This window comes from Ptychodera flava, chromosome 22 (assembly GCF_041260155.1).
Source record: "Ptychodera flava strain L36383 chromosome 22, AS_Pfla_20210202, whole genome shotgun sequence".
Lineage (NCBI taxonomy): Eukaryota > Metazoa > Hemichordata > Enteropneusta > Ptychoderidae > Ptychodera > Ptychodera flava.
The window spans coordinates 15871079-15885591 of NC_091949.1; the positions used below are offsets into that span (position 1 = coordinate 15871079).

At 36.4% G+C, this 14513-nt stretch overlaps 2 protein-coding genes across 6 annotated transcripts in view; one reads left to right on the forward strand and one right to left on the reverse strand.

Moving 5' to 3' along the window:
* Positions 1-14513, forward strand: part of LOC139122796 (putative neutral ceramidase C) — a 113034-nt gene that overhangs the window by 12156 nt on the left and 86365 nt on the right. For 2 of the 3 annotated variants that reach the window (XM_070688526.1, XM_070688527.1), the window contains exons 16-19: positions 846-989; positions 1220-1273; positions 6604-6689; positions 7474-7684. In XM_070688526.1, the coding sequence (XP_070544627.1) occupies positions 846-989; positions 1220-1273; positions 6604-6689; positions 7474-7654 (465 nt within the window). In that variant the 3' untranslated portion in view covers positions 7655-7684. Of the gene's footprint in view, positions 1-845; positions 990-1219; positions 1274-6603; positions 6690-7473; positions 8692-14513 lie in introns of those variants that run through there. The other variant, XM_070688525.1, reaches the window with a different exon arrangement.
* Positions 8407-14513, reverse strand: part of LOC139122795 (cadherin-23-like) — a 185285-nt gene continuing 179178 nt past the window's right edge. For all 3 annotated transcript variants that reach the window (XM_070688522.1, XM_070688521.1, XM_070688523.1), the window contains 2 exons: positions 13726-13906; positions 8407-12962 (listed from right to left, as the gene is read on the reverse strand). In XM_070688522.1, coding sequence (XP_070544623.1) covers positions 12798-12962; positions 13726-13906 — 346 coding nt within the window. In that variant the 3' untranslated portion in view covers positions 8407-12797. The remainder of the gene's footprint in view (positions 12963-13725; positions 13907-14513) is intronic.

The window sequence follows — 14513 nt, forward strand, 5'->3', positions numbered from 1 at the left end:
TCATGGAATTGTCATTTCAGGGGAAATGCTCGGAGATTTCACCATAAAGTTTGAAAATCTCAGAAATACTTAAAATTCATTGGTACCTCATTGATATGAGACTGGATATTTTCCAAAATTTGCAAATGACAACTTCATGTTGCTCATATTACCAGTCTTTTAGTCAGTCATATGAATTTACTTGCAATAATTATGTTTATCTACAAAGAGAAACAACAGTCACATAAGATTTTGAAATTCTTGCACCTTTAGTACAAGTAATGACAAGGCTATGTTTCTATCTAAAATGTGACATTTTGTTTAAAGGTCACCTGTAATCTACATATGCCCATATATAGTCAAAGGGGCATTCCTTGGTATTCAAAATGCCCATATGAGGGCACTGTTTTTAAAAAGCGGCCACCCGCTTAAAATCTGTGATTGGTTAGATTTTCTTTTTCCATGCATGGTAACTGTGGCAAAATTGGAACCGGTGACAGTATACCTATAAGGTGTAGTATGTCACTGTAGCCAGAATAGTTTGGTAGGATGGAGATACCGGTACATTGCTGTGAGCTTGTTGTGATTCACATGACACCTCACTCCTTTCGTGTTGGTGTGATGATGTCATTGCTTGGCAAGTATCTGGCACACACTCATAAACACTCGCTCACACATACAAAAACCCCCTCTCTTTGGCAATTGTAGTGTATAGGTACAAGCATCATCATCATCATCATCATCTAGTGGTTAAATCTTCAACCCTTGTTGCTCATACAACAACCAAGTTCTCAGTCAAACCATACACGAATGGTTCTCCTCTTGTTGCTATGAAAATAATTTTGATATATTTTTACCAATTTCAGGGGAAATCCGTTGAGCCTGGGCCATCACCACCATTTCTACTGAATGAACAGATCTCCCTTCTACCGCCAGTCATATTTGACAGGGCACCATGGGGCTCTAAGTTTGGAGATGTCACAATTGATGTCAGACCAAAGTATACAGTGGTAAGGAAATTTATCAATTTACACGTGTTTACTTAATTTTTGTTTGTTCACTGGTTCCAAAGCCTTTATGCCAGATTTTTATAGTTTGATCAAACAGAGCATATATTATAGTTTAAAATCAGTTTTGTCGATGTTAAATGTATTACAAATTCATCATCAACTCATTTTAAGTGTTATTTCTACAGGAAAGTCTATCTCATCCAAATCATTTTTCCCTTTTTTTTTTTCAGAATTCAACTGTAATGGTTTCATTTGTAACAGCCAATCCAAGAAATTCACCAAACGTAAGCTTTACTTGTATTGATATAGACAGGAAAATTTGCTTTCAATGTGTCTCCTTAGTTTTGCAAATAGTTTGGCTTAACGGTAACATTTGATTCATATGTGGGTCGATATCGGGATAGGTCAGTAAGCGGTGTGAAATCACCCAAGTGCGCCGGCAATCTGCGCCGGCGCATTTCAAACTGCGCCCCCATTTTGCGCCGGTATATTGCGCCGCCCAAACTGCGCCCTTAGGCCTACTCTGCGCCAAAACACTTCCGAGTGTCACAACATCGAGTAATCGCACTTGCGTAGCAGGACGCTTTGGCAGTGCAGACTGTAGATATTAATATCAGTGCCCTAAAAAATGCAGCTCGAAAAATGATATGACATGTTTTCACGGAGTCTCGGAGGTACGAGACCATGTTATGTTTGTATGGGACGGATTACACTCACTTGGCGGTATCGTGGCTTGGCCTCAGCAGCAGTCAAAATTTGTGAATTTTGCATCTCCATAAAGGCCAGGGACTTGATACCCGGGATCAAGTTAATCCCGTTCACCTTTGACATCCACGGACGGGATCGAATGTTTATGTCTGTGTAAATTACGGTCACGATTAGTGTGCACAGGAGGTTGTACACAGGCCAATGTGTTGACATGCAAACAACAGATTATACGACACTGAATATAACGGCAAGACCAGTAGGCCTATACATGTACAGAGAAACAACGTTTCATGAAGCCCACAAATCTTGTAGCAATAATAGGTGTACTTCAACAGAAATGACAAAGGTACAGTAAATCCACGACGCCGCTGCAACTGGCGTTATTACGTTCCGAATTCGGTTTACCCGGGGCTCTGGCTGCAACTGTACAATTATTGCAGCTAAACGATAGCGTAGATGTCGTGCCATTGCCAAGATACTCTGCTGTTTCCGATCGTTTTGTCTACAGAACTACTAAAAACTCTCTCAATTCGACAAGAAAAAATAATTACGGTTTGAAATCGGTGCATTAATTTATATTTATAAAATAATAAAATGTGACATCACCGATCATAAGAAACGTGGTGTTGAAGAACATATATTTTTGAACAGAAGACTACGGCGTCCATTTCTGTAAGTATACATGTAATCTAACTTTAGCAAACTTGCAAGTCAAACATCCGAAGAGTAACGTCAATAATTTTGGTTTTGTTCTACTCATGTTATAAAATAAGTCAAATTTCGGGAAAGTATCTGTACATTTTCGATATCTGTGCAGCGCAAATGTGTAAACCGACCCTGCATTTATCCATCCTAAAGACCATGATCAGTTCGCGACTGCAGAAACCCCCCTCCCTCTCTCTCTCTCTCTCTCTCTCTCTCTCTCTCTCTCTCTCTCTCTCTTTCTCTCCCTCTCTCTCTCCCCCAAAAGTTTAGCCATTTGATGTTTTATTTTGCCGACATTTATTTAACGGTTCACGATCACCGCTCAATGTTGATGTCGATTTTGATTTACGAAGTTTCTTCGTGACTAGAGACATGTCACGGCCTGGAGCTAGTTTTCACTATAAAAAACATTCTGTGTAAACGTTTTTGCTTCCGAATGGAGGTGACAGGTGACTTCGTGTGTAAAATATTGAATGGCAATATGAATTTCACCTATAGAAAGTCTATTACTTTCAAACTAGTCGCACAAACAACAATAAACATGGCGGAGCAACGATACAGACGTATTTTTTTTTCTCAACCTCTGATGAGAGCGACTCGCTGAAATTTTTTAACCTGGTATTGGTAAGTATTTGGCTTTTCCCCGTGTGCTGGGTTATGTACACGTAAACTAATTATACAAAAGTTGTATTCACTGTAAATCAATAAGCCTTTCGAACACGAAAGATATTCGGATATCTGAACCTCAACATCGGTTACGCAGCTCGAAAGTTATCCTCCGAAACAGGACAGGAACATTGGTCAAAGCCGGATTTTGTATGGTATATAGATATGGAAACACGCAGCTCTTTGTTAGAAAGCATGCAATGCATGATGCTCCCTAGCTTGGTCCTTGGATTGTTTCTTTCCGTCTCGCCCCTACACACCATCAATTGTCTAACAATCACAGGATTCAGTCACATGTGTCTTCAAATTTGATACATTAATTCTACCGATCATCAAGCACGGAACACATCAAAAAACAATGGTCGCGGCTACGGGTTCAAGGACGTTCACGGGAGAAACACCACGGATTTGTCGCAGAAGTGTTATGACTAGCTTTATCTGTTTATGGAGAATATGGGCGATCAGCGTATGGTTGCACATCGAATCGACGCCAAATAAAAATATGATGTCCGAAAAGTTTAGTTTTGTTTTATGCAACTGAGTCATCGCCTTTGTTATCGCCTAAACATCCTCGGGTTTTGTTTTCGGGCAGACTGCAACATGAATATCTTTCCAATGCATAGAGTACGGCCGTTCACGCAATCATAGACCCATGTGCTTTGGCAAACGGGCCAATTTTTTTGTACGTTGGTTAGAAACTAATGACAATATATAGGTGAAGATGTTACATCTGTCAAAGAGTATTGAAGATTAAATTACTTTCATCGATCTACAAAGAAGAGAAAGAATGAGTCAGTGAATATCGAATCATAGACGGGAGAATCGAGGGTTTATGATCAATTGGGAACAAAAATATTTCGATTAATTGACTAACACAACCAAAAAGAAATTTTATTCAACTTTGAAAAAAGTCACCACCTTTCGTTGGCATAGGATTCCATGGCAATGGACCAACACATGATGTCGTTTAGGTCCTCACAAATCTTCTAAAACGGCACGACGATAGTAACTAAAATGAATGAAAGATAAAAGCCCGTATTTAAATGACACGATATCAGTTGTCATTTCAATTTTTTTCTTTCTGTTAGAAACTCCACGATGATGTTTTGGAAATCAAACGGGAAATGCAATATTCTCGGTGCTCCGATTGATCCATCCATTGAGGTAAATTTCACTGCCATGATCCGCCCATGGATGTAAAAAAATCGATGATCCGCCTCAGTAAATATCTGAAGTTTCTACAGGAAACCTCTCGTCCGTTCACGGATCTTTTTCATTTTAGTTTCAAGTTGTTTATAGAGTAAGGAAGCTAGAAATCCATCAAAACATCGCTCCAGGGTCTATGATCAAAAGTATGAGCGTGTTTTGTCATCAGCTGTCAGCAGGTCGTTTTCCAAACCGCGACAGGGACTCGGAAACCCGCCATAGTGTCACAGGACTCTAGACCTAGATTGTATGTAATTGTGTGCTATCGTTTGGTCAGTTTCAAGGTTAATTGACTCTGAATAACCTAATCACGGTCGTGACTCCTGTTTTTGACATAACTATATAAATACCCATCGGGATTGAGTGTTCATGGCGTCCCCTTTCACTTTGACCAGCACTTTGAATCAGTCTGTGAATCGTACGTCCCAGCCGATCAATCTCTCGCTGATTTTTAAAACCTGGTAAATAAAGTTCTTCGTAGTCAGATATAATATTCTATTCTCCATTATGTAAAGATGAATGTCTCATTCATATTTTTATTTAGACGAATATATCAACTTCTTGGTGTTTGGAAATAAGAGTGTTGCAATACTTTCCATCGGGGACTCCAATGATGAATTCACTCAGCTGTTCGCTCATGATACACAGCACTGTACTTCCATGGAGATCGTATCGCTGTTTTCAGCAATGACTTTGATCGTAAGTTTTCATTCGACCAAAGTGATGAAATAAATGCTGACAAGCACTAACTATGTACAGTCCGAGTTCACTTCACATTCTCACTATCGCTCGCACTTTCAAAGTGAGCACGTACACTTCAAGCCCTCACATTCGCTCTCCTAACTTTAGCCTCGCACTTGTCGATTTCCGGTACCCTTACATACCTTACGTCAGGAAGTCAGTCGTATTAAGGACGGTCGCATTTGCTGTTTGCACGTTAAATGAGAGTCTCAGACCCGGTCTCAAATTCACTCGCAAATGTACATCACAAAGCGAAATGGGAGTCTCAAGTTCAGTCGCAAACGTGATCGCACTTTGACTCTTCTATGAACTGAGAGTCTCAGAATCAGTCGCATTCCTTATCATTTGGGGTCGTCATGAATTGGAAGTAGCAATTATTGGACGATTCAAAGGTCGCAGAATTAGAGCAAGAATTACGGTCCACGAGGTTCCGATGGGACACTGAGACAGCTAGGACACTCTCGCCATATACTGAGTATAGAGTAACCCTACGAAACTTATAATGGCAGAGATATTTGGCCATCGAAATAGTTTGAGAGTAAAATTTAGCGTCTTTTTTTACTTTGAAAGTATTTACCGTCAAGGTTCGGGTGTAGAAACTACAAACAGATTCAAAGGTCGATTTAAGATGCAAATGACACTCGACTGGCTCGGAGTTACCTTCCCTCTCGGGTGATGTTATTACATACTTCACATACGTGTCGGAAAAAAATTACTCCCATCCTCCGCATTTTAGTGACACATTTCACCATATTTCCCACGAAAAACATGAATATTTCTTTGAAATCGCCTGACTAAACCAAAATAGACTATTAATACCGTGCTTGACATTTAAACTTCGCAATGGCGCAGAGTAAGGGCGCAGTTTGGGCGGCGCAATATACCGGCGCAAAATGGGGGCGCAGTTTGAAATGCGCCGGCGCAGTTTGCAGGCGCACTTTGGTGATTTCAGACCGCTCACATAGATAGGTGGATGATTCATAGCAAACTGAAAACCTTCTGCATCAGAGAATCATGAAAAGTAGTCTGCAATTGTAAAGATATTCTGCAGTTTTTTACAAGCAGCAAATATCCTAATCGGTCATCAAATAGATTATGGTTGCTCCAACTTTGATTACTCAAGGGGCAAATACAAGTAGTTGTAATTTTTGATGGTTATAAATTACTATTTTCTCTGTGTATGTCTAGTTCAAGTTCATTTTCTACTCCCCAAAGTATGTTGATACACCTATTATTAATCTTGTCAACACAGCGTCTAATACTCTTATTTGCAAAATGAAATGTTATTGTTTACGTTTGAATTCGTCCGGACCAGAATCCACTTGTCAACAATAACAATGCAGTTTACACATAGACAGGCTGAGTTGACAAGATGAATACTGTGTATCTCTATGGGCTTTTGGGGAGTAGAACAAGAAACCACAGGAAAAACATAATTCAAAGTTACTGCTACTGTCAGTTTCATATGTTAATAAAAAAAAAATTGTTCAAAATATCAAAATGAAATTATTGATGGCAAATATTCACATCTCCATCACCTTTCCATCATTAGTCAAGTTGTATTTATTATTTATGATTTCTACCACAGCTTGAAGAGCCTTTCCTGAGTATAGACCTGAAAGGTGAAGATGGAAAATGGAGACAGGTTTACAATGATGCTGACTGGTGTACAAGGTATGCCATTTTTCTTCAATACTGAGATATCAACAGTACATGTATAATAATGATTTGTGTTGAATCATTACTAAGCAATATGGGAACTAGACATGCTGTCTAAACTGAGGAGTTGCCAACACTGCCAGGTGTAATTATTGCGGTAATATCAGTCAATAGCAGAGAAATCAACTCTGCAAAAAATAGTCGGAAGGTCATGCACAATGTAAACAATGTCACACATCCGCACACAATGCCCACTAACTGTCCAGAATGCATCATTTGCAAGCCTCCTTTGTGCTGATCAGGTGGCATTGCTTTGACTGGGTCTGACCTCCTTTTGGGCAATGTTTCTACTTTCGAAGAGTTGATTTCTTTGTGATCAACTGATATTACCACTAGATGAGAACAATTTTAACCCTCTGAGTGCTGTAATTTTTCCCACCAAAATTAAAAGTGCAATATTTTACAAATTTTTATGAATTTTTCTGCAATTTTTTTGATAATTTTGGACCAAATGGACATCATATTTCAATAGCTACAGTTTTTCATCAAAATGTTGGCAAAAATCAGAAGAAAATTGACTGGGGTACATTTTGTAAAGGCGACAAAAATTGACTTAGCGCTCAAAGGGTTAAGATTGTCTTCAACATTTTTTTGGATGATGATGGAAAATATATTTCTCAAGTCTTTGCACAATTGGTCCGATTGTCACTCAACATAATAAACACACATCTGGGAACGCGCACATTAAGACTTACCAATGCACATCTGTAACCTTTGACCCTGAATTAATATTTTTCAGATTCAAATGGGATCGTACTCATCTCCTGCGAGGCGAGAGCCAGGCTAGCATTTACTGGGAGATACCAGCCACTGTGGAGCCAGGAGTGTATCGTATCAAACATTTTGGTTACTCTAAACACATCACTGGATCAATCAACCATTTTATCGGTACTTCCTCTATGTTTGAAGTGACAAAATAAGGCCACCACAGACTCCAAAAGCTCCTTAAACTCCATCATCTAAAACAAATCATCTAACAAATAGTGGCTGTACTTGTTTCAAAATTTTAGTTTGAATTTGCACATTTCTGTCTGAATTAGGAGAAGTTTAATGGTAAGGAAAACATAAATTTGTTTAAAGAAACAACCGATCCTTCTTTCAGTAGTCTCATACATGTAGTTTATCTGCATACTCAAACTCACTGTGGTAGTGAGTATATTGGCCATGACAAAAACTTATTTTTGTAATTTTTTTATTTTATCAATATAAATCAGTACTGCTTTGTTTACATGTGCCATTGTTTCTCAAACTTCTTATATTTACGCACCTTTTCAGTCTCAATAGGTGCCAAACTTTAAGGGTTCTTATATAGTTTTATAGATGATGAAGTAGAAATGTACTTTGTAGGAATACTAAACTTTTGTGTCATTTTTAAGTTCCGACTGTAAACTGCCTGATTTTGATAGCATTTTGGTAAAAGTATGATTTCACATGCAAGGAATTGGTCTTTACTTGAACCCTTTCACCTCAGTTCCTCATAAAAAGATCCACACTCACCACTGATGACAATTGGTTTGGGCCAAACCATTGTGGTGATAGGGGTGGGAAGAGAAGTACCTCATGTCGAAAACAGTATATTCAGGATGTTTTTTTTTCAACAAACATTGCCAAATACCAGGCTGTGTACTGAGCATGGTCACTATTTACAGAATAATTTGCAAACAACTCCAAGTCTCTTTGTAATAAATGATATTTTTATTATATTTCAAAATATACAAAAGCAGCATGAATATATCAAAGCCTAGCATACAATTTTGTTCTGCGTAAAAGTAGCAAGAAAGAAAATTTGGTTTATAGAAAACAAGTTTTTGATAACAGTACTGAAAATCGGATTTTGCACAAAAAAATTTGCTAAAAACAGTAAGAAGAAAAAAGTTGTCATAAGTTAGTCGAAACATGTAGTACAAATACAATGGTCAACAGTTTTTTTTCAATAAAATCTATGCAATTTAACAAATATATGAGCAGTTGTTTTGGTTGTAGCTTTCCGGGTAAAATACGTGTTCACCTTTGGCCATTAAATTGTGTCATGACGAAAGAACCATTTGGTCCTTCACAACCTCTGCCATTGCTTAAAATGTTTGTATTGCATGGGCGAGTCAGAAGTACTTGAAAACATCATGAAATCTGTCACATACTCTTGAATATGAAATCAAAATAGTACACCTGTAATCTTAATAGCCCCCATTTTAATATCGTTAGTCTTTCAAATGTGCAGAGAAAGCGGCGTAGATATATTACTTTTTGAGTGAAACTGCCCATTGCTGAATACAGTTGTAGTTGGTTACATGGTGAACCAGCATCATGTCCCCCAAGCTTGGCCAAAATAAATAATATGGCTGCTCAGTGCATACTGAAGTCTTAGAGGCTACATGTACATTTGACATAAGCTTGTTAGAAATTTTAATAAAATCAGGCTTTACAAGATGCAAGGTATTAAATTAGTCAGCTATGCAGCATTCGGGTAAATGAGTTTCAGTACAAAAGCAGTCACTGAAAATTTTATAGGAAACCATTGTAAATGTTATAAAATCATGGTTCATCATATTTTTAGTATAAAAATTTATATACAATTCTCTCAATCATATTACCTGAATCATGTACTTAAAATAAAGCTAGTGATTATTTGAAATATTAATATTACTTCATTGTTATTTTCTTGCATATTTATTCACTGAACAGCTATATATATGAGCAGCTGCAATCAATCAGGAATATAAGAATTGAGTTTGTGCGATCCATGCATATGGTCAAATGAACCCATGTGCATATATTCCAACTTTCAACTACCAGAGTTCAGATTTGTTATACATGTTTTGGTCAGACCAATGTTAAGCAAGAAATTTGATGATAGCTGACCTTGGACTGAAGTCGGACATGCTCATCGGTGAAGTGCATGGTTCAAGGAGGGATCGGATCTAAATAAAAAGTTCACATTTCCATCCTTTGATGGACAATGTATTCTATTAGATTGCCCCATAGTCTTACATACTAAACCTGTTTGTTATCATTGCACTATTGTATTATGCAAAAACCTACTGGATTATACAGTGGATTTATTCTAGGAATTGTGTTTGCAAAGAGTGTTTCCTTGACAAGGTCAGTAAATAGTACTTGGTTTCCCAAGTCACCTGATCAAGGTCCCATTGAGGTGATAAAGCTTCAATGTAGGGTAAAAATAGCAGTGTTACAATAACACCACCCATTTACCTGCGCAGTATCCAAAATTTCATATAACAATGATGGTGGAATATAAACAGCCTGTATACAGTTATACTGTTCAGTACACATCGTGTTGTTTGTACGATATCCTTGGATATCACAAAGTACAGTGCTGACATTATTAAACAGTTAACGATATCAAACAGACTTGACATTACTTCAGGACAGAATATATTAATCAAATTATTATTCTTGATTTTAATTCTTCCCGGCATTTGTTAAGGAAATTGATTCCTTTATGAGACCATGTGCGCCAAGTATTGTACAAGTTCCTTGTGCACCACAAAAACAGTATGAGTGTTTTTGTGAATGAAGCAGCAAGCCTAAGTAAAGTTAGAGGCAAGTTTTCTTAAAAAGTTACAGCAACAAAAAGACTGCTATAGTCACCAGCTAAAAAGAGTCCAATTATCTTACATCCTCATTTTGAAGTAGAAATTTTTACATCTCCTCTAGACAGTCCAACTTGTAAGAGGACTGATTGCTGATTGGAAGACTAAATATTGCATCCCAAAATGTTAATTGTTTTTTAGCAGTCATTTAACATGTATCTGAGTGCTACGGACACACAGATATTTAGATTACTGGTGTGTGACATATTCTGACCATGGGCAGTATATCGTAAGTTCTACATTTATCATTTTTCAAAATCAATAACAGCTCTAGTAAACACCCAGTTCACAAATAACACGGACTGCATACACAGCGTATCACTGAGATTTAAAGTGAAACACTCGCAATAATTGTTCAGTGTGTAATTGTTTGTTTACAATATTTTGAAGTTGTCTTTAAAATTTCTAAACCTCTCTAAATAAATGTATGGCAACATTTTATACAAATCAGGCATTAACCTGTCCTCTGTGGACAAATCAAGGTGTCAAAAGTGAAGTAAAAATAATACAAAGAACAAAAATATCAATTTTACAATAAACAGATTCAAGGGAGAGAATGCATGCCCCGTAATGACATGTATTTCATGCGTGCTTTAGTTCAGCTCCTTAGAAAGAGAGAAATTTTCAGTGTGAAACAAAAATTATACACAAGAGCAGTTTTTTTACCATTGCACAGGAGATACTGTGGTATGTACTTAAAACATGCGCATGTCCAATTGAAACTCATTGTGCTTAATCCGAAACTTTCTCTCCCCGAATGAGAGTCTTGAAGAGCAAAAATCCAACAACAAAGTCATTATAATTGAACATGAACATGTTAAATTGTTGAATTAGGTTTTCAAAGCTTGAATTGCTGGACTGGGTTTGAATAATAAAATATTAATATAGATAGAGGATGTTACACATATTGTATGTGTTTGAGAGTGTGTGTGTGTATATGGACACTATATATCTACATACAATAAATGTACACTTGTGTGTGTGTGTGTGTATATATATATATATACAAACACATATATATATATACATATATATACACACACACACACAAATGTACATTGTGTAGTTTCCATATATATATATATATATATATATATATATATATATATATATATATATATATATATATATATATATATATATATATCTATGTATAATGTACATTACGTATAGATATAGATATATAATTTCCATACAGTAAATGAGATAGTACAAACGTGCCATGGATAATCTGAATAAAGCTATATGTAAATCCCACTTCCCTCTTAATGCAATGTTACATCTGTTATGCACAAGTTTTTATTATATTCAACCCCTTAAAAGCCGATATCTTGAACATCACTTACTTCATGAAATGAAATCAAAATATTGTGACAATTGCGTTCACAATTGCAGTATTATCTGCAATGACAGCACTGCCTGACATTTCACTGTGTGTGACGCTATAGTACTGATCTACAGTATGCACAGCTATTTGTTCAGTGTTAGTGAAATCTGCCTGAATTGAGTTTCTTGTAATCAGACCATTTCACAATCACACACCGTAACTTATCCAGCAAATATATAACAATACAGTACAGAAGATAGCCAATGAATAAATACAAATAAAAAACATATTGAAAATTTTTTTCATTGTTATCAGTCCACAATGATTAAATACAGACTTGTATTTCATGATATTATACAAAAGTCTGCAATACATGAATTTCCCTAAAAATTGTTGTTTATATATTTTCTGCATTGATATGAACTTTAGAGGCTCCCAGGGTTCTGATCTTTGAGGATGGGTAAAGTAAAAATGTCCGTAAAACAAGCCCATAGATGTGTGCATGCGTATTATAATAATTCCTCACTTTGACTTATATTTGCATATTTTTTCAAACACATCTCTGCAATTGGTTATTAAAAAAGATCTTCACATATATTTACAAAGGCAGTTCAGTTATTAGTACTGTATGAACTGTTTTCATTAAAAAATTCATTATTTTCCAGATATTTTAAAAGGCACATGTTGAACATGATTAAAATCATACTCCTTTAAAAATTTTCAAAAATATTTTTGCTCCCCTAAATTCGGAGTACTGCACCCCTTGTAGACTAAATTTAACTGCAATGCACATATTGGTAAATATTATGTAGATATAATGACCGTTTTTTGCACAGATATATTGCTTAAATTAACATTTACGTGTGTTTGCTAAATGTTGACTCTTTTCTGGTTAATATTGCCTAATAATAAAGTTTGGATACATTTTACCTGTTCACCGAATGAATGTGTGTGTTATGCTGTAGAACACATATTGCAGGGTAACATTATTGACCTCTGAGTCAAATATTGACAGAAGCCAGGTCAGTAATAAATTTATAGAATACCATAACCTGTTATTCTGTAAGGACCTTTGCTACTAATACTGAAACTGAAAAGACTTCTTTACAAGGTGATATCGTGTTGTTATAACTTTGTAAACGGCACCCCCTCTGTATATGATGTTTCACTTGGTGGTGGTCTTGGTCTTGGGGTTGTCGTTGGGTCAATATTTTCAAGTCGCAATAAGAGATCTCGGACTGAAACTTCATCAAAATCGGACGTGTCAACAAACATGTCCATCGTCAACTCCTGTTGAAATGAATGGAAAGGAATATAATAATATCTAGGGCACACTTTATACTGTAAAAGTCGTATGCTGGAGTTTGACTATGATGGAAAGCAGAATTTCTCTCATTCCATTCTTTACCAAAACAGAAAACTTGTGAAATATAGTCACTCTCATTTCCTTGTAAATTGAAATTTCTGGACTAAATGAATTGGGAACAAATTGAGTAAAAACTATTTTAAAATACTTAATTTAGAAACCACATCTAACACTTCCCAGAGTTTTTTCTTTACCTAAAACAGCTGTATGAAAATGGGACTGAATCTGTAAATAACCCAAAATATTTCTCAGGTAACAGATATTCATATCTACAGATTTCCTGATATCATTAAAAACACAAATGTAGGTACCATATGATTAACAGGTATCAGGTGACAAAATGGGGCTTTTTGCAAATGATGTCATTGTTCTCTCATTGATATGCAAAAAATAAAAATTAATCTGCCAATAGAGATTACATATTGGAAATTATGCATACAATAACTCAGAAACTAACTTGACAAATGACTGCCAATGGTTACTATGAACATAAGGAAGGACAGTAATTCTAAGACTACAAGTACTATAACGATAGACACACACGCAATGCTGACAAATTTGTTTGAATTTCTGGTAGCAGTACCAAATGTTGAGTACATATACTTGCGACCGCAAAAAGCCTGATATGGATGCCAAGGACCATTTCATTTTGCCTGAATCTGAATCAAAGGCATGCCTGACACTTACTTGTGACTCATATCCATTGTCATTTGACAGACCGCCCTCCACTTCCCTGTCACCAAGGATCAAGTCATCAGTACTTGTACCATACTCCACATAAATGCTGGTTTTTCCATTAACCACTTCCACTGGATTTCCATCCGGTCCTAAGCTGTACGTTTTGCCATCCCTTGTAACATACGTACTCCTGTGTATGAATAAGAAATATGGAACAGCTCAGTGAATTTAGATGTATTCTTTGTTTACACAACATTGAAATGGCCCCCCAGCGAAATGTCAACCGTGATGTACCATGATCAACAGGGTATTTGATGGTTTTTGATGTTTGACCATGAACTACCATGGTTTGCTATGATATGAGACCACAGTAAGCAGTCAAATACCTTGGTCTATCACAGTTGACCACGGTCTATCATCGCTGATCTGTTCATGATTGTCGGCAACCATGGTCAACCATGTTATTTGGTGACTGATTATATTTCTGACAATCGATATCAATGATAAACTATGGTTGACCATCGTCCTAGAATGACCAATATTCTTGATGACCATGTTTTAAATTTTTATTTTGGTTAAATTGTAACATTGCAAAATTCTCTTCAACAAATCATAAAGAATATTTTCAGGCAGAATTTAACACATGTGTCCAACGATGAAGACAACAGGATACCAAATATCATAATCACTCAATAAATAAACAAAATCGAAGTTAAAGTTATAGGTGGTATGTACTGTAAATTGCCACATAATCCTCAAGAAAAAGAAAAGTCAAAGGATTAATGATTTGAGAAATA